This window comes from Neodiprion lecontei, chromosome 4 (genome assembly GCF_021901455.1).
Source record: "Neodiprion lecontei isolate iyNeoLeco1 chromosome 4, iyNeoLeco1.1, whole genome shotgun sequence".
Lineage (NCBI taxonomy): Eukaryota > Metazoa > Arthropoda > Insecta > Hymenoptera > Diprionidae > Neodiprion > Neodiprion lecontei.
Genome location: NC_060263.1, coordinates 38,456,337 through 38,481,436, shown reverse-complemented (window position 1 = coordinate 38,481,436; position 25,100 = coordinate 38,456,337). Strand labels below are relative to the sequence as shown.

Below are 25,100 nucleotides of genomic sequence, written 5' to 3'. Positions count from 1 at the left end.
CTTGACGATAATCCAGCCGACGTGATGAGAGAGAAAGGTATATACACTAGGTACTCCGTCTCTCTCATTCTGCATTTGATTGGCTGAAAGGAAACGTATCGACCAATCAGGCGTAGAGCGAAGGAGACAGATTATAACCAACATATACCTCACTCTCACTCACTCCGTTCCACTTTCTTTACACGCGAAGCTACCTCAGTAGTATATGCTCTAAGGCCCGTATTCATAGTCAGGTCTCAAGGCGGTGCTTAAGACCGTCTTGGTGAAGATCGTCTTATTCGTTCAAGACCGTCTTGAGATGCTATGTATTCATAGTCGGAAAACAAGACGGTCTTCGTCAAGAATTTGGTCTCAAGCGCTAGCTTATTTCATTCAAGACCGTCTTGACGAAGACTGAGCTTGAGACGGTCTTATTCGACGTTCGGTTATGTTCGGAATATTTCCGATGTATCCCCCAATAAGATGCTCGGATTTTATTTCTCAGCCTGTGCAAGATATTCGTATAGGCATGCAGCTCTTGAGTATTTTTATAGTTTATGAACACAACAACGTTAGCGCCACGTAGAGGAACTAAAAAACGGGAACAAATCGCATACAATTTTTTGTAGTGGGTGTATAGCTATAAAACGAAGAAGAAGAAAAAGAATTTTATAGTGTATGTTTATGTGTATATAATTTTTATATACACATATTTTAACCTATATCATTATGTAAATCTCTATACCGGTTACTGATAAATAAATTGTATTGATATGTTAAAAGGAATCCCGGTGCAGACTTGCAAAAAAATGCGCGTGAAAGGGACAACCTTTGATCTTCAAAGTTCAAAAGAGCAACTTTAGTTCTATTTACTGGCTGTATTTATAATGTACTGAATATTTTTACGTAGACAAATTTTCATAAGTATTATCGTAACTATAAGACTGACGCTTAGTACAATTACGTACATATCAGTATTTTCATGAGTAAGTGAGGGGTTTAAAAATAAAATGAGAACCAATGATAAGTTATGAGTAAAATATGTATTCTAATGTTAACTGTTTGTACAGATTAAATTCAATTTTATTAAATATTTGGAGTATATTCATTCTAAAATCAATTAGTCTTTACAATTAAATTAACTTGATATACATATATTTTGATTAAATGAATAACCGTTCGATTAGAGCTTCGCGTATTGCAAAACCCTCTCCAGGCTGCCAATGCGGTGCTTGAAGTGGCAATTCATCCGCTTCTTCTTCCTCGATGCGATTATCTTCCGGAAGAGCATTATCCAATGTTAGTGATAAATTGTGTAGTACGGCACAAGCTACAACAATTGTGGTAGAGCACAACAATTTGGTTCCCAAACCTCGGGATAGGCAAGGAAAACGTCGCTTCCAAACTCCAAATGTTCTTTCAACAATTTGCCTTGTTCTGCTTTGTACGTTGTTATACCTATCAAGATACCGACTTGGTTAATTCACACATGTATACTTTGTCAATTTTATGACTACTTATCGAAATCTAAAGTAATGCGATAATCTTTATCTTACCTTTGTTGAGCATCTGTAATTGGATTTGCCAGTGGAGTCAGCAGAAATGGCAAGCACGGATAGCCGGCATCTCCAACCAGGGTTCCAGTAAGTTGTCTCTCATGATACCGCATGTAAATTCGTGAATTTTGGAATATTTGACTGTCATGGTTACTTCCAGGCCATTCCGGAACCACATCCAAGAATTCCATATTGGGTCCGACAACTGCCTGTGGTATCATTTAAATTAAAAGTACCGATTTTCATAGAATAGTATTGTTTATTTGTATCCTAGATAAAATTAATTGCAACTTATGGTATTTGTAAACGGTTATCACCAACGCGACATACCTGTACATTGAGGGAAAAATATCCCTTACGATTCCTATAAACCTCCTGCAGGTCTGCAAATTTCGTATGACATAATCGAATGTGAGTGCAGTCGATAGCGCCATCAACGCCAGGTAAACCGATACCCTCCCTGCGTGCACCAAGTTGTCTGAATAGATCTCTGTTTGCGATCATAGCAGCTTCCGTACTAGGAAATTTGATAATTGCGTGAATCAATGATGCAATTTGAGCCGATACTCTGTGTATTATCCTCGATACTGTAGACTGCGATATAGTCATCAGATCTCCGTTGACGAGCTGTACAGTACAAAATGTATTAGCAATCATTTATTCCATGATCACAGGAAGCAATGAAATCACTTTATATTTTCAGTAGAATGTCAGGAATTATAATCACAATGATCCTTACTTGAAAGCTAGCGGTAGCGTAAAATCGTAGACATATTAATAATTGCATGACAGGTGGAATTGGTAGACCACGATTATTGGCACTGACTAAGGCAGCTTCAATTCTAGGTAGTATTCCGTACATAATACCATCCTTTGAAAATCGGAATCGCCGTTTGAACTCCTGCTCGGAATAAAACTCGAACGGGTTTTGACCATCTCTGATGTATCTCTTCGGAGCTCGCTGTACTTCACCCTCGTCTTCGTCATTCGGCCCAACGTTGACCATTGAACAATCATATTATTCATTTCTTCGATCTGATCGTAGAAATTAAACATATCTTGCATATTCGCCATGTCAGTAGAATTTCACTATTCACTTCACTTCACAAATTTTTCAAAGCGAATGCTCTCATAACCTCTACTTCAATTGCAAGTTTCCGTTGCTACCCTTTTACAGTAAATAATCCCGTCCCAGCTGCACTTTCCCAAACATTCCTTCACAATCTATTCCTGTTAATTTATATTGTTCGAATATAATATTTTCCAAACAATTCGTAATTATCAATTTCGTACGCATCAGAACAATTGAGTAATATTTAGGCAACAAGCATTTGCTTAAGTGCAGTCCGAACTCGACTTGATCAAGATACGTAAATAAGACTGCGTTAATTGACTATGAAACGTTGCGTGCTCAAGACCATGCTTATTTCAAATAAGACTGGACTATGCAACCTTGTAAGCACGCTTCGAATAAGACCGACTTGATGAAGACCGTCTTATTTGCCGCGTCTCAAGACCGTCTTGTTTGACGTCTATGGAACCAAACGCCATCTTAAGGCCTCGTATAAGACCGTCTTATTCGAGTCCGGTCTTAAGCACTGACTATGAATACCGGCCTAAGAGTACAGTGCAGAAGGTTCAGTAGCAGAGAATAGAGTGAACCAAGATGACGTGTTCTATCCGAGGGCAGTCACTCTATTCGATTCTCAACTTTCGTTATTTTCTACTTCTGTGAATTTATCCGAAGATAGAAACAAATAAGAATCGACTGATAGTGGGGACCGCAAAAGTCTATTTCCCGCGTGTTTTCTACGGTGCTCGGCGCATTTCCGTAGTAAGCCGAAGAAAGCCGATGTGAAACGAACGATTCGAGACACGCTAATAGTTCGAGACTCTAGAGTCGCCGCTGGTTGCTTGATGCAAGTGAAGTTTTTTTTTTGTTAAAACAAGCTAACCCGACTGGACATTACTCAAGCGTAAACGCGAGATATAAATCACGCAAATAATCGCGCCGCCGTGAATAGTGATGCACGCTTAAACGATAGCAGTGCCGAGTTTCGGAATAACCGGTCAAGTGAGAATCCTCGCGGAGCACGTCACGACACAACGAAAACGCGTGATCAGCAGCCTGGCTGGAAATTAAGGAACCGAGAGGGTGGCGGTGGCGAATTTTCGGGGTTAAATCAGCGCGTGTCGTTCCCATGACCGCGTGTGAATTATTCTCTGGTATTCAGACGGCCGTCAAGCCTCTGGGTGGATCCTCGAATTATCCGATGCAAAACTAGTTACGCGGCCAAAGGGGCAAGCAATTCATTCAATATTTACGAACCGCAGCTCGGTGGCAGCGATAATTCGTGCAGCTTCACGCGACGATAGAACGAGCGAGAGGAAGCAAGATAAAGAAAGAGAAAGGTAGAAAGAGAGATAGAGAGAGAGAAGAGAAAAAGAGAGAACGCAACGTCTTTACATCAGGTCTCATTTCTCAATTGATAAATTCGGAAAAATCAAGTCCCTATGAGGACTACAGCGGGCCGTGCAACGCTAGGTTTGAAGATTACGGAACGAGCAAAAGGAGGCGATCTCCTGCGATGAGCATGCCGGCTAAAGGGAAGCATCAACACTTGTCCCATCACCATCAGCAGCATCATCAACAACAACAACAACAACAACAACAACATCAGCAACATCATCCCCCGTCGCAACACGTAGTCAATCAATCCGTCGTCCAGCATCCGCCGCCAGCCTACACGGCTGTTGTGGCTAACAATCAACGCTTCGCACCGCATGGTGAGTCACATTAATTGAATAACTCCTATCTTATTGAATGAACATTGAATACCACAGCCGCGTTAAACATTCCTTTCGGTTTGGTTGGTAGCTATGTTTTCAGGTTATGTTTAAGGCCTGAGCGCGTTGCGCCGCTCATCTTTTTTTTCTTCTGCTCGGTTTTCGCATTCGCTAATTGTAAGATATTATCATCGCCGTTTTATTCCAGAATTTATTATCCGTGACGTGCGACCGTCGCATTCGACTTCGCGTCGAGCGTGTTTTTCGACTCGTTTTTAGGTTAGGATTAAGTGAGGTTACGTTGGGCGGCACGACGCTACGCGAATCCGCAAAAATAGTTGCGCATCGCGATTCTTCGATAATCTTCCGGGTTTTACCCGCCGCTTGTTCGCAACTTGTAGCCGGATAGATTACTCTGTTTGTACTTCGGAGAAACCGTTTCTTTTTTTTTTTTTCCCTTATTCATCCGTTGAAAAAATTTTTCCTCGACTTTTGTCCCATTTTATCTCGACGGATAGCGCATTATCTTTAATTATACATTAATTGAACGCACTTTTTCCTCCTCGTTACGTGGAACACCAAGCCAAGTCGTTTTATGTACATATGTACACATTCATAATATTTAAACAATACCCATCCTGTCCGAACTGTTAAAAATTCATTTAAAACTCCAGGAATTATCACGAAGTAATTAAAAATCTGGTGATAACTACGTCATACGTGTTGTTACTTAAAGTAGAGCTAATTTCGCCCTGTTTGATAGTACAGTTTACATTTGTTTATCATGGTTGAGTTATTTGTACCTTTAGACTTGTTTTCTATCCTCCGTGTCGTCATTGAGTCGCAACATTTCTGGGCAATGTATTATTGATGCTGGGCAGTCAGACTTAAGGTCAAAAATCCGTTTTGTCAATATTTTTCATCCGCATCTTATCTACTATACCCCAAGCAATTACTATTTTTATACGACAATTTGTCTCTCCGATACATCGTTGTTATCATGCAATTTTCATTTCGGATGTCCATAGTTCAATACCAATGTAAAATATTTGACAAACATGGATTGCGCTTATGTGCGTTTAGCTTTCCGTTATACGCATTTATAACGGTTCGTACGCACAGGGAAAATCTGGAAAACCGGGAAAACTCGCGGAATTTCCAGAATAAGACTGGTATTTTGTGTCGGTCGAAGAAATAAACTGGTTGTTACACAAAGTACTATGGATCTTAAAGAAAAAAAAGCAAAGATTGATCTTAAAATTTTGTTTCTAAGCACCATTTCATACATTCTATGTATATTACTCTCAATACCAAAGCTCCTTTCCTTTATTTCTTTTTTTATACCGAAAATCTCAGGCTATCGTTTTTAAATTGATAGTTAAATAGTAAGATAGTTCCTAGATAACATGAAAGTAATAATTCTTGAAAGGTTACTGAAAAAATCTTATTTTCGGACTGGATTACCTGGAATCGTCTGGGAATTTTAGATTCGAAAATACGTACAAACCCTGATTTAGATTTTACAAAATTCATTTAAAATCTAGACAAGCAATTTGTCGGGTAATTGGGTATTTGCATGATTTTTATATTTCTTAACTTTTGATGTTTTTCGATTCTATAAATTTTTTTAGAATTTTTGAAAAAAAAATATTTTGTTTTTTTTTATAAATATTTAAATAATTTAATAAATAAAAGTGGTCCTAAATCACATAAAAGTCACGTGACATAAAACGGAATGTGATTGGTTTGACGTCATTGTGCTGCTACTGGCGCGTTTATTTGAATTCACAAAGAGTAATGTACAATATTTTCTAGCGCTAAAAAAATTTTAAGTAAGTTTTTTAAACCTTAAGTTTGATACATTGTATAATTAATGTCAGACTTCGGTGAAAATAATTAAAATAGAAATCAATTTTTGTGTTTTTTTTTTTTTTAACTCACACGGATAATTGTGTGGAGGTTATGATCACGTCAATGTTATTATACTAAGAATGTTAAGCAAGCATTAGTTTGAGTATTTTTACAAGTTGGTACTATACACCAACAAAAATCGTTTTTTAATGACATATTAAATAATTTAATAACTTTAGTTTATAATAAACAGCACTATCAGACGTTCTTTTCATCAATCACAACACAGAGCAACAGCTGATTACACGTACGGCGTGCTTACAGGAGAACTTGGCGCTAAAAATTTCAAAAAAATTCAGCATTGTGACGTCACATACGCGAGATGGAGCTACTTATTCATTTAAATATTGCCTTTTTTTTATTTATTAAATTATTTAAATACTTATAAACAAAAACATAATATTTTTTTTTCAAAAATTCTAAAAAAATTTATAGAATCGAAAAACATCAAAAGTTAAGAAATATAAAAATCATGCAAATACCCAATTTTGTACTTTGCTCGCGAAGCGGCGCGGCGAGTATTATTTGAACACATGTCGCCACGTGTACGTTCAACAGAGGCACACGCATCGAAATCTGCCCCCATATAAAAACATACATACATGCATGCGTCAGTGACGGGATACGAGAAATCGTCGTGGAACTTTCGCTGCTGACCAATGAAATTCAATCTCTGTGATTTCATCAGCCGAGAAATTGCATAGTGGAAAAGAAACAACAACTGACTCGGACTGCTCTTTAATTCAGAATCGTTTCCGTATCCGATCCGAAGTCCTACGTGTACGGAAAATGAAAACGGCAACGTTGCACAGGTGTAGAAAATAGATAAATAAAGATTCACAATTAAAAACAGACCGTGCTCCCGAATCTGTCTTAATATTATTATTATTGCAAATTATTATCGACCTTATTGCGATTTTCCTGTTTCTCGGGTGTTTCCCATAATTTTTTCCTCCGTTTCAGCAATTCTTTATTTTATTTCTAATTTTTTCCGTCCACCTGAGCTAGTCGTTACGCTTGTTGTTCTAGCAAGATAAGTTTTAACACCGACTGTTCGTTATTATTTTATCGAATTGATGGTATAATTGATTGAAGAAGAATTGAATAATGAACTGAGCAAACGAAGAGGCGTTTCAATTCGGAACGACGAATACATAGGTACATGTGTAATAATTACAACATCGCGTTGTTCTTATCGACCATTTGGTTAAATACGTTTCTGTGTTATTAGTTATGAAATTCTATTGTTTCAATCCTTCGGTACATATTACAATTCAATAATCCACGTCCAAAGTACTATCATGTTACAAAATTGTTTTCAGCTTATAATTAGCCGCTCTTGCAGGTATATCTAGACATTATCGCCTTGTTATTATATTATTACAAAGTGTCAAATTGTCTCCATATTATTATTTTTAGACATCATATTTTTTAACGGTATTAGTTGTGCATTTACGATATCTTCTCGCTCCGTAATAATGCTTTGTACTTCTCTATATTCGTATGCCAGACAAATTTCGACAAAATTTCGGTGACGGTAAATGGGAAATTATAATTATCGTACGTTTTATTAAAGATATCGACTCGTTCGTATTCCAATTTGAATCTCGTTTCTTATTATGCAAGCTTTCGTCTCACACGCAAGCGATGTTTAACTTTTCGCATCCTACGTTTTAATTAAAGAACATCGGTATATAATTTTATTCATCGAGAATTTGGGAATTTACGCAATGTTTTTATGGCTATGCATATCCAGGGTGTCCACGCACCTAGAAATCCTGGAAGTATCAGGGAATTGCTAGGGAATTTTTATTTTGGTCGTGGAAAAACACTACTAAAAATATTAGTTTTTCATCATCAATATAGAGTTAATAAGCTGAACGATTTTTGTTTTAGTAACTTACTAGAAGTGGGAAAATGTAAGGGAAAGCTTGGAAATGTTGTGAAATTTTTTTTCTCCAATATTTTTGGTCGGCCTGTAATATCAATTTTGTCGCATGACCGACAAACGTTCGTATCGGGAATGAAATTCGATCCGTCAACGCTAGGTGGCGCATATTGTAACAATTTCATGCTTATCGGTGAATTTTCCTTTTGTTTTCTCTCCTCTTTTACTTTTGTTTTTTTCTAATGGTAATTTTATACTAACTTACTTCTTCTCTTTCACGAAACTCGGCTCTCTGTTTTGCCTTATACGTCAGATAAATAAATCTTCGATAGATATACGTTATATACTTTTATTTTCAATTCTATTCATGGAATGAGAAAAGAGAATTTGAAAAAAAAACTTGTCGATTTCGGATGCATTGATCAATGGATATATAAAAACGCATGTTACGTTGTCTTATATATATATATATATATATTTATTTATTTATTTATTTTTTTGTACATGGCAAAATCAAAGAGAAAAACGCAATGATATACAACAAGTCAAGGTACTTGATTACTTTTTGTTTTGTTTTTAAATAAACAGAATTGGTATATTAATTAATAGATTTATACAGGCTTTTAAATTTCTATCAAACGACGAAGATACGATGAATCGGTGAATAAGAAACTTTTTACATAATAATATATAATTACCGAATATTCTTATCGTTTGTCTTCTTTTATCTTACAATTAAGTGTATCGTAAGACTAAACTTTCATTTTCGAAATATATGCGTGTTTAATTTGTCGTGACTGGCAAACGATACTGTGTGTGCGTCGTTGGTTAAAATCGTTCGGTAATTCTTCATATGTACTTGAAAATTGGTTGTACTCTACTGTTTGATTGTGAATATGCCGATATATTCCTTCCCCCATCCCTTTCTCTTTATCTCTCTCTCACTCTCTTTTTCTATCTCTCTCTCTCTCTAGCTCGCTCTATGTCTCTGTCGCTCTCGATAACTCTTCTTCGTTACGGCATGAAACATGGATGTGCGATAGAGGGGATAGTCGGTGAGAGTTCGCGGTGATAATGGCACAGCGGCACAGGCTCCGAACATTTCCGAACAGGGCCGAATCGCTATTCGGCTGGTGATTGCACGTAGTCCGTGTACATGTGGCAATCAAGCCACACGGTACTACACGCTTCTCGTTTCCGTAAAAATCCCTTTCGATTTTTTTTTCTTTCTTTTTTTATCTATTTTTTTTTTTTTACAACATCGTATCCTTACTGTTTTCGTACAACTTAATATACTGGAATAGAACGGGGGGGGGGGGAAAAACGTGTGCGACGGGATAGAAACCTGGGAACTCTCAAAAAAAGAAGTAACTGTCAAATCTAATAACAACAAAAACAACAACAACAATAATAATAATAACAATAGTAATAATAATAATTGGTAAAGACATTTAAAGAGAAAAACAAGGCGGCTGTTGACAAAGTTTTGTTTTTAATTGCTTGTCGGCGGTTTGACTTTCTGGTTAAATCTAATTCTTGCACTTTTTCTACGTTCGTCGGGTGTTGAATACCTTCAATTCCGTTGACAAAATTAAAAATTCTACCTTGTAGAATTAAATAATAGAATCAACGCAGTGAAATGGTTTAGCAAGTAAAAATACGTAACACGGTTGATCCGATCCCCCTACTCACCTCCCTGCGAGGTACGTTTTAAAATTTTCCTTCACTTCAATAAGAATCACACGATACGGAAATACAATAATTGATGTATGTATACCTATAATATGAATATCAACGACGGCATACGTATATTTCAGCGATATAGAAAAAATATATGCAAAAAGAGAGCGCGTGTGTGTGTGTTTGTATATTGTAAAAAAAAAATTATTTCCATACATGCATAAAAAATATACGCTTTTTTTTTTATAAATTATACGTGAATTGATGAATTAATAAACATATGACGACAGTGACTGTGTGTGTGTGTGTGTGTGTGCGTGAGCGTGTGCGCGTACAGAGTAAAAACTAAACCTTGCATACGTCCTTTTTCTTCTTATCATCGTCATTATTGTTATTATTATTACGTATCATTGTTCTTCGTTCGTGGACTTGACATATGTTAGCACATAGAGACAGTAACATATGTTGTTACAAACTGGGTGCCACTTGATAAAGTCTCTGTGTATAATAACGAAAGATAGTATGGTAAATTTGTATTTTTACAGTTTAATCAGGGTTCGTACGCACAGGGAAAACCTGGAAAACTGGGAAAACTCGGGGAATTTCTTACAGCAGGGAAAAGTGAGGAAATTTCGAAAGTAAGACTGGAATTTTAAGTTTCTTGAAGAAATGAACTCGTTTTCTTATACGCACATTACTTGATATCAAACCTCCTTTCGTTTTTTACTTACTGAAAATCGCTGGCTGTTGTTTGTAAATTAGTAGTCGGACAGTAAATTAATTACTAGGTAACATTGAAGGTATTGGTATTAGTAAGCAAAAAAATTGTCATTAATCAGCGGCATATTTTTTGGAAGGTTGCTGAAAAAAAATCCTATTTTCAGGCTGGAACAGCTGGAAAAGTTAGGGAATTTCGGGTTCCAAAAAGCGTACGAACCCTGTTAATGCAGCAGCAACATAGCAACTGTGACGTGAAGCTAGGGAATGAGTAACATATAGTATATACAATATACATACACCTACCTAAAACTACATCTACATACATTCATTCGTTCATCCATTCATTCATTCATTCATTTATTCATATAATACCTGATTTTTTCTGTGGTCCGTCAAGTTTACAAGGGGATAAAAAAAAAAATTGATATTATTTATATACAATATTATTATTGTACACGTAACGTGAAACAATCTTCGTTGCCCTGCAATTTGGGGGAGTAAAAAATAAATAATAATGATAATATATACGTGAGATGTGTTGATTGGGATAACTGTACGAGTTACTATTTCCTTTTTCTTTCGTCTTCTTTTTTGTTTCCCCCAACACATTTACACATGCATAATATGTATTTGTATATGCAATGTATGAAGTATTGCATACCTCAAGTACATATATATTTATTTATTACAACTGGTTAACATGTAACAAGGGTTGTTTGATTAATTATGTCCACTATCAGCTCGATGAATACAAAGTATGACTTAGTATCAATCGTGCAAAATATATTTACTGGTAAAGAAAAGCTTTTCTTCTTCTTCTTCTTCTTCTTCATACGCTGATAAAAGTCGCGCATAGCTGAAAACGTTTCAAACTTATACAATAATAATTTTAGACAATAAATCGTTCTATGTTTTTCTTTTTCTCGCCCCTTTTTCTACTCTATTATTCCCTACACCCGAATCCCTTTTCCTTTCCTCAATTCCTTTCATTCTATCAATCCTCCCGTTTGTGCAATTTTAACGTTTCTTACGATCGTTTCAACTTATTAATCTCGTTCGACAGTCGCGCGCTCATTTTCTTTTTTTTCTTTTTTTTTTCTCTTCATCTTCTCTCTGTTTCTTTCTTTTTTTCTTCAACACCGAAGAGACAATTGAAAAGAAATAGAAAAAGGGTTCATCGAAATTAATTTCCTTTCCCAATACACACACACACGCAACAAAAATGAAACACAGCTACAACAATCTATGTATGTGCATACAGGTATACCTATATATATATATATATGTTTCAATTTTTCTAACCAACGTGTTCGCGGTTATTCTTGTTATTAAGCTATTTTAACTTTGTCAAACTCGCCAGCCGCAACGGAGTTACAAAGATCTACGTTGTCGTGATGACGTGACGTGCCGGCCTGCTGATATACAAGCACAAATCAAACTACCTGTACTCATACATTACGAAAAACAATTGGAGATAGTAGGGAGAGTGATAAATATACGACAACGATAATAACTGAAGTGAAAGTAAACAGATCAAACGAAATATATATATATATATCAACAAAATAATAAAAAAAAAAAATAAATGACAGTGATAATAACAACAATTTCGTGCAACCCAAGGATCATACTTTTTTAACAATAATTTATTCAACAAGTAATAATACCGTGCACATTTGCATTCTATAACGAGGAGTAGGAGACGGAGGAGAATTGTGAAAATTTCAAGAAAGAAATACCAAATATGATAGGTGAGTTTATTTTTCGTTATTTGTAATATTCTTTTTTTTTCCATTCACTGAGGAAACAAATTGGCTCGAACTGACGTTTTTGTAGATTATATTTTTCTTCGAATTCGAATTTAATTCGAACCAAGTATAGAGTTATTAAGCTGAATGATTTAGGTTTTAGTAACTTACTAGAATTGCAAAAATGTTAGGGAAAATCTGAAAATGTCTGGTCAAGTTTTATAACAAGATAGTATTGTATGGTTTTTTTGGGTTCCTGGTTACGAGTTGGAAATCAGATTTCAAAAATTAAAGATGGCGGATCAAATATTGTGGATAAAATATTAAAATTTGATGAAAATGGTTAAGAAACTCTATACCGGGGTTTTCGGGTATGCCGATTGGATTTGTCTTATTGATTTTTCAAAATCTGATTGCAGATTCGTAATCAGCGATCCCCAAAAACTTAATAACTTATGTAAAACATTTATATATGTGTAGGGGAGTAACTTTCTCGGAAATGAATTTATTCCTTCAATATTCAAGATTTTTTTTCAATTAATTTGTTCCTAACCATAATAATTTACATCGAATCGCAATAATTACCTTCGAGTATTGAAAACCTATTAGTATACTATCGGAAATAGCAAAAAACCGCAAAGAAATATGTTGGAAAATTAAGAGGCTGAAGCTAGTAACGTTAACGTAACGGATAGTCGCCGGGAAGAAAAATCATCCCTGTGGAATTTTGAAACAACTTTCTACGAGTTGGAATTTAACAAATCACCTTTACGTTCTATTTAATATGGCTAAATAAATTTCGGACAATCCTGAAGGTGCGAAGTAGCGATTTTTCCGAAACATGCGTCGTTAAAGTAACGTTACTAATTTCAACCTCGTGAAAAGTTCTCTAAATATACAAAAAAAAAAAAAAAAAATGGATGCAAAATAGGTGGTAAGAATACTCCTACCGCTATGGCTCAAAGGGTTAAATTAGAAGTCTAATGGCTATTTCATTTTGCGGTAATCAAAGAAACTTTACAAATGTGGTCGACGGAAGAAAATGACTCATTCATTGACTGAATAAATGGTTGACTGACTGACTGACCGACCGACCGACCACTCGTCGATAATCTTACCGCAGACGGGGGGTCAATATAATCAACATATAATCAACAATATAATCAACATCCGTTGTTCTATTCCCACACACAGATTCAAGAGAGTGTCGGTTTTTTTTTCTTTTTTCTTTTTTCTTTTTCGATTGCTAGGCCCGAATACACACGTCAAAAATGTACATAGGAACAAGCCTCCCCCTCCGCCTTAACTTTATCTAATTTTTTTTTTTTTATAGTCTTTTATAATTTTCAAGCCACGTTATAATTGTAAGATAAAACAGAACAACAATCACCTTCAATAAATGTTGCAAATTTCAGTCTTCCTTCAACTATGTATGGTTCAAATGTTTTTTTTTTGTTTTCCCCTTACGAAAATTTAGCTTCACATACTCAAATTAATACTTTTGTTTTTCACATTCAAAATTTCATTTTGCAACGGATGACTAATTTGCCGTGAAATGTAATAGTCGAAGAGTATCTTGGTAAGGTTTAAGATGTTTTTGAAATTAACCAGACTTTTTCCTTATAATTGCACTTACAATCAGTACAGTACGAGCAAAAATTTATACATTATATGTCCTCTGTTCTTTTCGCTATGCGGAAACGTTTTCGGTTGTCGATATAATTATCTTGTTCATTTATAATTTACTTTTTTTTTTTTTTTTTCATTCGTCCGTCTCTCCGACAGATAAATCTGTATACCAATTGTTGGTTGTTGTTGTTATTATCGTCGTCGTCGTTATTCGCAAAATTTTTTTTCTCACGGAAAGTATTCGCAATATTTTCCTTCATTTTATGCATGTATTAATTTAAATGCACCCGAAGCGATAAATCGGGATGCGCAGGATAGAAACCGAGTTCATTCTCGTTGGTTGTATTTTTATAATTCAAGTGAAATTATTTTCTCACTATTGTTTCACGGTTGTCTTCTACGATCGATGAATTGATGTGATTAAATTTATCGAATGATTGAAGAATCGTTAGCGTAAAAATTATATTTAATAAAAAACAACGGTACAATTTAGTTGCAAAAGCTGTCGGAAAGCGGCAGAAACAATGAGGAAAAATTGCCAAATTGAGTAAAGAAGAAAGAAAAAAAAAAACGTTCGTTAATACTGTTTCAAATTTAAATTTGAATATCTCTATGAATACCGTTTTTCATCGAAGCTCCACGAGAGGAAAGCAAACAGCGTTGGAAACGTCAGTTTCACGTGACTCGTATCTCGGACATTGGTCATGTATACATATATACATATATTTACACTGTATACCGGGTGTCTTCGCATTAGCATTAAATATCGTGTTTCGAAATTATGTGAAATTTATTACCGTATAAACTGCGTTGAAATATCGTTTTATTTTTATTATTTTCAATTAATTTAAATTTTTTTGTTTTTCTTCTCTATCGAAGAGATAAGTCTCTTCTCACAATATGATCTGCAACAAAGAGACACCGTATACCCACGTAACATGAAATCTTTCCAAGAAACTTTCAATAAAATATTTTATAGAAAGATTATGAGAATCTTTTTAAGAACAACAACAATCAAGAAATATTTTGCAAGTTTCTGGCGCGTACATTTTCAACTTGCAGCAACCTTTTTTTTTTTTTTTTTTGAAATATTTTCGAAATGTTTCTTTACACGTATAATGAATAATCATCCATCGACCAAGTTGCTTCGGGAATTGCATGACGTCACGTGGGTCAGATTAAACGCAGACTAGACGCCTACGCATAAATTTGCGTAGATGAGTCGACGAGTTTTAGGCGGTCGGCTCCAGGGGCGTAACTTGCTTATTTTTAACCCCCATTTGATCGATACTAGCTAACCATGGCTCTGTTTATGGTTACACGTTGTATTATTACGAACGCGCAGCTTATATCGATAAGTATACCTTGCCTTTTTTCTTTCGTCTTCTCTCCCCCTTTTGTACGGAAAAATAATAGTCATATACATATAATACATAAGAAAATATACGAAACACGTGATTGGTTGGTTGGCACTTTGGTGCGGAGGCCCGACGTTTATTTAATATCTACGTCTGACGATATATTATGTATACATTTACAAGCTGTAAGTATTTATGTATGTACGTATATAACATTAGGTACCTAAAGAGAATCAATCAACTCGTACGATTTCATTTCTCTACGTCTCGTTTAGTTGTTCCCCGTTAACCCTTTGAGTCACACGTTATTGTGCTGAGTCAACTTTTACAACAAGATGGTAATCTAGGGTTTTTTTTTTGAGGTCGCTGATTACGAAGCTGAAATCAAAATTCAAAAATTCAAAATTCCGTATCCGATATGGTAGACCAAAATTTTAAACTTCATCGAATACGGTTAAAAAAAAAAAACTGTGCAGAGGTCTCGCTGAGTCGCTGAATGAATTCGTCGTACCAAATTTTCCAAATTTGATTTTAAGATTCGTAATCGGCAACCTCAAAAACCATTGGGCAGAGTTTTCTTTTTTTTTTCTACTCTGGATTCGATCGAATTTCAAATTTTCGTTCGCCATATTGGAACCGCCATTTTGAATTTTTTAAATCCGATTTCAATCAGTTTGCTTCTAACAATAATAATTTTACATTATATCGCCATAATTAGTCTCGAGTATTGAAAACCCATTAGTATACTATCGGAAATAGGAAAAAACCGCAAAGAAATACGTTCAAAAGTTCTCTGAATATACAAAATATGGATATGAAATAGGCAGTAAGAATATTTACCACTATTATGGTTCAAAGGTTCAATACAGCCTGCTTCTCTAGATGTTTGCTCATTACATAGTATACTTTACCACTTATGTAATTTCATAACCGCGATTCCATTTATTATACAATTTTCGATCATAAGGTTTTTACAAATATAGAATGCGTGTATACTACAGTCAAATATCTTACACATAGATTTATATTTTGCAAATTTATCTTTAATACGATTCTTCTCACTTCTTAGTTGATTTTTTCACCTGTAACTTCTAAACCAAAGGTCTAAATCTCACGTTCGTCTCGGTCTTAAAAACTTTTTTTTTTTTTTTCCAAAGAATTTATGAGAATAATTTCATACCAATCGATTGGGGCTATCGATTCGATAATTGGGTCTTCGTGTTCTTGGGAGCAGTAAAATCAAACCCGTGGTAGAGAAAATCTAATTCGGTGAATGATATATATATATACATATGTATATTAGGAAAAATATTTTTTATAGTAGTTTAAGTTTATACAATGTATAAACTAAAATATTTTTCTTTATTCTGGACCAGAATTAATTGAAAAAAAAATAAATAAATAAATATTGCGATCCTTTCACGTCAGCATTCTCTGTGTGACGTGTCTCAAATTATTTTTTCAGGACCCCAAAGACTTTAGTGAGAGAGAAAAGTCAATAACCTAGATTTAAAACTTATTTAATGCGATTTTTCACTGTTTTTTTTACAAAAAACGATTTAGGATATTATTATTATTATTATTATTATTATATATATATATATATATATATATATATATATATGTGTGTGTATATTTTCTATCACACTAGACCATACTTGAAGATTCATGGGTCAGACGTGGCTCGGTTTCGGGTGGAACGCCTCATATATACACGATCGGCAAAAGAGACATTAGTATGATGGCTGATTGTGAGTCGTTTTACGCTTATGTCTGCCACAGGCAGGTGAAAGGTGTGCCGGATTGGTTTGATACCTATACCTATACCAACGAACGGAATACAGAAAATGTACATTCCAGGCAAGGCCGCTTCTTCACGGAAGGAGGCCACTTGCATATCCGGGGAGAAACTAACAGTATTACATACCTATTCACACACGAAATAAACCCACACGCACACACGCGTAATTGTACGTCACTTATATTCTATACGATTCTGCGGTGCGTTACATGTACAGGCGTTATATTACCCAGAGGGAAATTTGTGCAACAAATATCCTGTGTGCACAAATGTCTACATAAACACACGTGCATATGTATTGCGGTATTATATTATGATGAATTCGCATGAGATATGATTTAATTTGTCATTTTCCAAACGACCGTTTTACTAAATCTCTTGACGAGAAGAATTTACCGAGCAAATTCGGTAAAATACAGAGAAAAAAAAGAAACATCTTGAGTAAATTTGTAGTATCGACAATTTTTTAGTTTCTATTACAGCAAAAAGATGGGTAATTTTAAATCGTAATTAGAAATATATAATTTACACGCGATTTGTATTTGACGTCGCAACATATATTGATTACTTTCTGACTTCTATGAGAATTTCTTCCTTTTTTTTTTTTTTTTCATCTCGAGGAAAACGTTTAGGTTCTTAGTGGTGTGTAGCTGTACTTATAAAGATTGAAAAGGATGGGGTGTCCCTCGGGCGAAAGTGTGAGACTGAAAATTTGACTTCAATTTTAAGTATTAATAACGTAAATATTCAAACGTCAGTCGCTCGCTTTACCTTATACGATGTTATTGTTATTGTTGTTGTTGTTGTTGTTGTTGTTGTTGTTGTTGTTGTTTTTATGTTATATTTATTATAACAGTTTCGTTCTTTTGTTCGTTTTTTATTCTTACATTGTAAACGTAACTATGTATTGTATTATATGTACGGGGCATAATAATACACAGCAAATTTCTATACGGTTTTCCATTATTTCTTTTTTGATTATTTTTTTTCTTTTTGCAATCATTTACCCGGTGAACGAATAATTCACAAAGTCGCCGAGTTTGTCGTTCTTTTCATAATCTTGAAAACTTGTCTTGAACTGACAAAGTTAACGGACGGAGTTGGCTTTCGCCTAGAAAGTTGCAATTTAACCACTCATCTGATATTAATACAATACAGAACATAATAATAGTTGCTAATAATAGCATAATAATGCCGGAGTAATGAAGGGTATAAGGAAGAAAAAATAATTGGTTAAAATTCTATCGGTTGTTCGTTTTTAATGAAATAAAAATTTTATTCGTGGTTCAGAACACAAGAGGTTGATTTTCAAGTTTCAAGACATTGTCTCGGTATATGCTCCTATAACTCATGATCGATTTATCGAAGGATATAGGGGGGGGTTGCCTTAGGATACTCGAGTTTATAACAGCACCGCACGGCAACAACTAAGCTGCAAGGCATTGCCGGTATAATTTAAAAAAGATTTCCGACGGGTGATATGTTTAAGAATTAATGGGCCGTAGATACCGTATGTTCCAACAATAACGTTCGTGCTTTTTAATTTAATAGAATTTAATCGGCAATGAACAAATTCGAATAATGTATAATAAGCTACAGTAAAAACAACTCGAGGTTTTGTCAGGTTTTATTAATTAATATTTAAGAAACTTTAAATACCATGGTTTTTTTTTATTCTGCGTTACCACGATATAATCAGTCTGATTTTTTTTATGTCTCAAATCAAAGCACTTGTAAAGAACAGAAAATAAATTTTTAAACAATTCTTTATTTATTTATTTTATAAGGTTGAAAATGACTTCGTATCAAGCTCCGAAGCTCCAAGGCTCCGGTCGAGCATCTCTAGACGCCAGGTTCGATTCCTGGCTCCGTCGATAACTTTTCGAAATCACCAATTTTTCGAATTTACGTTCTTTCAACAATAAAAAAAGCTCCGATATCAAGATAAAAAAATTTCTCGAAGAATGTTGTTTCCAAATTTGAGACAGATAGCTTCAAAACTCTTCCCTTGAGAGTGTCGACCGTTTTGAAAAGCCACGTTTCGAGAAAACCCTTAAAAAAAGAAATGTAAAAAAAAAAAAAGAATCATCGTTCAAAAAATCATTTTCCGTTCTTCATAAGTGCTTTGATTTACTGCATAAGAAAAAACATGAGACTGATTAGCGTTTGAATAAAAAAAAATCGCGAAAATCAGCTTTTTCTCGACCCATTACACTACGATGATCCCTTGACCAGTTGTATTATACCTTATGCGGTGGTGGCTCAATTTTTAGAACGCGGTAGTGTGCAAACGGTGGATTATTTTCTTCGAAACACCCGTTAGCGAACAACGGTCCTTACGAGCGCTACCGCGAATGTCGAAGCCAAGTATTACGGCTGCGGGCAGCGGAATCTGGGGCTGTTCCACTTGCGCGGCCTTGTCGGCAATGCGGCTCGCGTCTTGCGTCTTGCTCACGCATCCTGCGTCTACAACGACGACGACGACGACGACTTACCACTACCTCGGTTTCTTTTTCATACCTACACCGTTATTCTAATGATTCCACTCCTGATCGAATGATTATCGGTTCGCGATCCCGTTTTGTCTAATGCGCAGGAAACTGCATCTATGCAACCTACAACCACACAAATGTAGAACAGAATTCTCGCGATCAATGTACGTTTCGTACTCCAGGCTGACAATGAAGGAATCTTCAATACCTCTTACCTGTTTTACCAATCAATTCAGCAAACTCTGTCTTACCGATCAATTCAACAAACTCTGTTTTACCAATCAATTCAGCAAACTCTGTCTTACCGATCAATTCAACAAACTCTGTTTTTCAACGACACTGTATCTTTCTCCTTCTCCTTGTCGATGATAAAATTGCTTGAATATTGTGGGAAATGTGTGTGTGTTCACTGTAAGAAAAGCGTTAATATTCGTTCAAGAAATATGAATGTAGGATTTATCGATTGTATCATGTTTAGTCGAATTCCTTTATTTCGGATTTATCTTTAGAATAACGTGTCAGAATCTAAAAACTAGTCAAAGTTAGCTGCAAGTACATTTGTCATGTATTTAGCGTCCATTATTTTTTCATCTTTTCTTGACGAACACGCAAACTCGATAGTGAATCGTGTATCTGAATCATGAAGCTAAAAGTGTAAAATTCCATTTGCTGAATCTGTATATAAAACAGGAAGCTCCCACGGTCCATTTTTTCGTTTCGTAAGCGAATTTTGCTGCATCGTACCTGACATGTCATGTACGAAACAATGCTATGATCGCTATATACACCCATGCATTACGTGTGCTGTGGATGAAAAACGTTTAAACATTATGTCACCGAATGGCTTTATCTTCTCGAACGATAAGGTATCGTGTAATTAGTTGCGGAATGAATTTCCTCGTCACATCTCGCAAGAGAAAAAAACTTTTATAAATCTCGCTTTTTTTTTCCCTTCTTTTTTTCGTAGAAATTCCATGAAAACATCGTTTCAGACAGATTTCATTTACAAATTAAAACACTTTTAGTCTGTCTGTAAACGAATTATTATTATTGTTACTCTCGCATCATCACCTATACCATAGATAAAGTATCAATCGTAATGACAAAGTTGATGAGCCGTTACGTCATCTTTTACTCCTATCATAGCTACTTCTTTCTTCGTATACCCCTGATAGTAATAAAACTATGCATTTAGCCTAGTTATCCTATCAATTATGTATACGCTATTTTATATAATCTATCTTACGGACACTGAAGGATGCTGTGTAAAGTGATTCGTAATGTTGTTGCGATATGCGTGACAACATTTTTAGCACCTGCAGTTGTCAGAGAACTCGGCGGTCGGTTGGTCGGTTTGTGGTTTTCCAGCTGTGGGCATTCTATCAGGTGAACCAGGTTCTCTGTTCTCCTCTCTTAGTTCCTGGTAGAAAGTCTACTCTTACTGCACGCCCGAGCAGACATTAATATTTTTATTCAAATTGCCGTGTATTTTTATATTATCTCACAGTTCACTAGTGTAATATATAGTATATTATAATTATTACGGTGCCAACCGTAGCGTCGTTACCGGGTAAAATAACAACGTTGCTATTTCAGAATTTTTACCAACCATGTAACTATTGCGTACTAATCATTATTAGTTACCACATTCTTGTCATTAAAAAAAAAAAACTTGTGCGATAAAAGAAATCATGCTTATTACAACGGTTAGTTTGATAACACATTTTATTTTTTTTTTTTTCATACTTTTAGAATACGCAAAAAAAATTAGTCAACAATCGATATTTGTTCGTAGGCTTTCTTCGGATGGATACATGTCTACAGTATACGTCAAGTTATCGTCTTTTAAGAGTATTCTTCACCATTTCTTTAGCGTTTATATAATATTATTATTGGCTTAGAAATACGTGTAATATAATATACCCAATGTAGATGTGATAGAATCGACTGGCTAAATACGTTACTGTAGTAAGGTACATGTTATTACACCTGCGCCCTAAAAAAGAAAATACAACAATAAAAAGCTTGTAAGGATCAGACTTATAATTGGTGGCTTTGCCCGATGAGGCGTTAAAGTTGAAACAACGCGCATGCGAAACGGAGATAGGTAACAAGAAAAAAATCTTAGTGTTTACGTAATAACTTCTTTGTCCTCTTAACATATTGTTAAGTATAGTCTTTGAAATTGAAATGTATAATAATTTTCTTTGGCATTGTATGAAATTTGTGAGGTTTAATTTTGTTCGGGTCGAATTCTTGCATTGGGAAATGTTAAACGATGTCGAATTAGGGAATTCTGGGAATTTGGTACCTGTGCTTCTACGCAATGGTATGATCATCCATTTAGAACATCCATTTGATTCCATCATATTATGCTGATTGATTTTCGAGTCGGATAAAAGAGAGAATCCACCTCCTTGCCGTTCCATGCTATATCGTTATGTACTACTGCGGCTGTATAAAATAAGCATCCGAACGACGACGACGAGAGATGGAAAAACGTACGTGAATACAGTTAGGAATGCCACCTTGCTGTAATACATTCGTCTCCTCCTCTGCACCGCTCTGCCTTCTGAGTATATCCGCTATTTTATTAGCATGTATCGTACAATTTAAAAGCGCAAAACTGTCCGACAACGTACCAGTGAACTTTTAAATTTGCATCAATACCTAATGTTACGAGCCGCTTTAACGCCTACTTCAGTTGCCTTATTCATATAAAACGTATTGCGATTTGTTGTGTCGGATTTCAACGAGTTCGTTGTACCTGCTACTTACTATATGTATACCTAATATGTGCCTATAATTTGTATTATTTTCATTACATCATTCGCGTAACGACACGTTTTTGGGGAATTTGTGAAGGATGAAGTTAGTAATTTTTACTGCAAACGATGCTTGTTTCGCACCTTTAGGAATTTCTGAAATTAGGTAAAACCATGACAAATTTATATTTTACTTATATTTTGCAAATCCAACTCCTCGAAGGCGTCATAAAATTATATGCAATAATCATTTCGTCACAGTTTTCCACAGTTTTTCACCTGATGTATCGTAACGTTGACCGTTACTAACTTCATCCTCGTGTAAAATTGCACTTTTAATATGCAAGTTTAAAATTACTTGTTTTTTTTTTTTCTTCATTCTAAAACACGTATAACATCGGAATGTGATTACCACAAGTATATTACACAGATATGTTGTATAGTATGTAATTAAGTAGTAGAATGCCAAAAAAAATAAAAAATACAAAATAAGAGATTTCTACACGAATACCGGATTCTCAACACTGTTGCATATCATACAAGCGAGGCGACCGTGTCTCTGCAAATAACATTACACTATACATATTCTGTTTTTATTTTCTGGCTTCTTCTTCCTCCCTAGTGTTTACTATTTACAACGGTTATAATACGGTTCACACACCATCCGTTACACGTGTACAGCAAGTTCAATGTCCAAACGTCTCTTTGAGGGTGAACTGTATGTTTACTTTTTTTTTTTTTTTTTTTTTGTTCATCTTGTTATATATTTTCAACGGTTGTTTTTCGAATGGATCATTTTGCACTGTTCAGTCTTCTTTCCCTATCATATATATATATTTTTTTTTCGCTATTGCATATTAAGATGTCGGTGATGAAATGTCCAAATCATGACAGTCACGTTACGTAATGGAATTAAATACCGCGAGTCGCTTCTAATTCGAACTGTACGCATACATGTATGTGTATATGTATTAGAGTGGTCTTTAGATGGGGTTAAAAAAAAATTCACACGGAGCCTGTTGAATCGTTTACAAATGGTTAAGAACAAAATTCCATAATTTTTTCAGATTTTTATTTCATTCCCCTGATCTTCCTGTTTAAGTGGGAGGTTTCAAATTATTTAAAAATATTATATCCTCATTCGCTATATTTCGTACTGAATTTTATTTCAAAGTTATTCGTAGGCAAAAAAAAATCCATAATCTCGAATATTCGGTGAGATTCATCTTCGTTTCAGTGAAAAAAAAAAAAAAAAATCGTTTTCTCAATCAGACATAACATGAAAAAAAAAATTGAAATTAAACCCTAGCATTCAGCACTGTAATGGACCCAGATGCAAATATTGAGGTTATTTTTTTACTTAACGTGATCATTTGTTATCTTGAAAAAAAAAACTAAATTAATGCAGCACACGTTTCTCATGGATATATCCAATTTATGATCTTTTATTTTTAAGTGAAAAGAAGATTGATATCACTGAATATTCCAGAACATGGATTTTTTTTACCTACGAATAACCTTGAAATAAAATTCAGTACCAAATAGAGTGAATGTGCATATTTTTGAATAATTTGAAATTTCCCGTTTAAACAGGAGGACTAGAGGAATAAAATGTAAAGTGGAAAAAATTAGGGGATTTTTTTTTTTTTCACCATTTGGAACCGATTTGACACGCTCCATCTAGAATTTGTTTTTTTCACCCCCATATATGGAACACCCTGATATATATGTGCAATACATGCACACCTTCATGCCAACGCGTACCTTAAGAGGTGTGCGCAGGATGGATCGTGCGATCTATACGAATAACTTTCCGAGCACTGCGGCGGCGTGTGCAGTTGACAATGAGAATGCATCTGCGCATTTTGCATTCATGTATAGCACGTATATATCCAGGTTTATATACCATGTGATCGTTGAACAAAGAGAGCGGATGTTATCAGATCGGTCAGTAGAATTAGCGACTTCCGCCTTGGCCTCGTTCCGAATGTGTACACTGTAGACGACATGCGCTAGCTCTAGTTACGACTCGTGTGTTACTGCTACCACTTCCACTACGACCGTTCCTACGACTCTGCAATGACCACGAAGAACGGATCAAAAGCTTATTATAACATACGCGCGAGGCAGGAAAAATAAGTACATATTGAATGAATAAATAAAATAACTACAACAAGTTTAAGGGGGAAAAAAAAAAAAAAAACAGGAATATTGATAACGACGATATTGCAGGAGAGGAAGGAAGGAGAAAGATGGTTTCAAAGATGGGAGCAATGAGTTTGAAATAATCTTATATTTTACGAAATGTGAAAGCGAATGAAATACTGCCCTTAAGTGTTCATTCTCACAAATACCTATTCAATACACCGCACCGAATATATACCTTAAAACATTACATATATTTATATCTATATACCTACATGGGGTTGTACGTGTTACTGGTCGCTGTGATGAATTTAATTGTATAGTCGTAAGTTTTCTTTTTTTTACATAAATGACATGTAGGGTAAAAATTCTATTATCGACGATAAATTTCGAATGTTAACTTTTCTGCTGCGAGATTATATCGGGTGAGATGTGATGAGCGGCAAGTCAAGTTGCTGCTCAGTTATCGTTCGTTAGATAAGAATTAGCCCTCCATATATAGCTTTTTGTCACGGGAGTAATGCGCCGCCACTATCGGTATTAAAAATTAAATTACTCTCCGAGTGTCGATAGTTTGCGATACGATCGCTAGATGCTGCAACAGTCGCGCGCGCGCGCGTACGTGCATACGTGTATTTCCT

General features: G+C 35.2%; 2 protein-coding genes and 1 long non-coding RNA gene across 4 annotated transcripts in view; 2 read left to right on the top strand and 1 right to left on the bottom strand.

Moving 5' to 3' along the window:
* Positions 1-595: 595 nt before the first annotated feature.
* LOC124294170 lies at positions 596-1,019 on the top strand. The gene is made up of 2 exons (XR_006904080.1): positions 596-655; positions 763-1,019. It is a non-coding gene; the product is annotated as an uncharacterized LOC124294170 (long non-coding RNA).
* Positions 1,008-3,137, bottom strand: LOC124294167 (putative nuclease HARBI1). Its single transcript, XM_046738416.1, has 4 exons — positions 2,275-3,137; positions 1,866-2,162; positions 1,536-1,744; positions 1,008-1,437 (listed from the first exon to the last, which is right to left on the bottom strand). The coding sequence occupies exons 1-4, from the start codon at positions 2,539-2,541 to the stop codon at positions 1,143-1,145; spliced, it is 1,068 nt and encodes a 355-aa protein (XP_046594372.1). The 5' UTR covers positions 2,542-3,137; the 3' UTR covers positions 1,008-1,142.
* A 63-nt stretch (positions 3,138-3,200) lies between these two features.
* The window catches only part of LOC107228247 (eukaryotic translation initiation factor 4 gamma 1), a 66,121-nt gene continuing 44,221 nt past the window's right edge, over positions 3,201-25,100 (top strand). Inside the window, exon 1 of one of the 2 annotated variants that reach the window (XM_046738405.1) lies at positions 3,201-4,322. In XM_046738405.1, the coding sequence (XP_046594361.1) occupies positions 4,124-4,322 (199 nt within the window). In that variant the 5' untranslated portion in view covers positions 3,201-4,123. Of the gene's footprint in view, positions 4,323-12,131; positions 12,273-25,100 lie in introns of those variants that run through there. The other variant, XM_046738406.1, reaches the window with a different exon arrangement.

Coding starts and splice junctions, on each gene's coding strand:
- LOC124294167 (XM_046738416.1), bottom strand. CDS start 2,541: ATGGTCAACGTTGGGCCGAATGACGAAGACGAGGGTGAAGTACAGCGA. Junction 2,163..2,274: donor ACGCTACCGCTAGCTTTCAA/GTAAGGATCATT, acceptor TGTACTGTACAG/CTCGTCAACGGAGATCTGAT. Junction 1,438..1,535: donor ATTACAGATGCTCAACAAAG/GTAAGATAAAGA, acceptor GTATCTTGATAG/GTATAACAACGTACAAAGCA.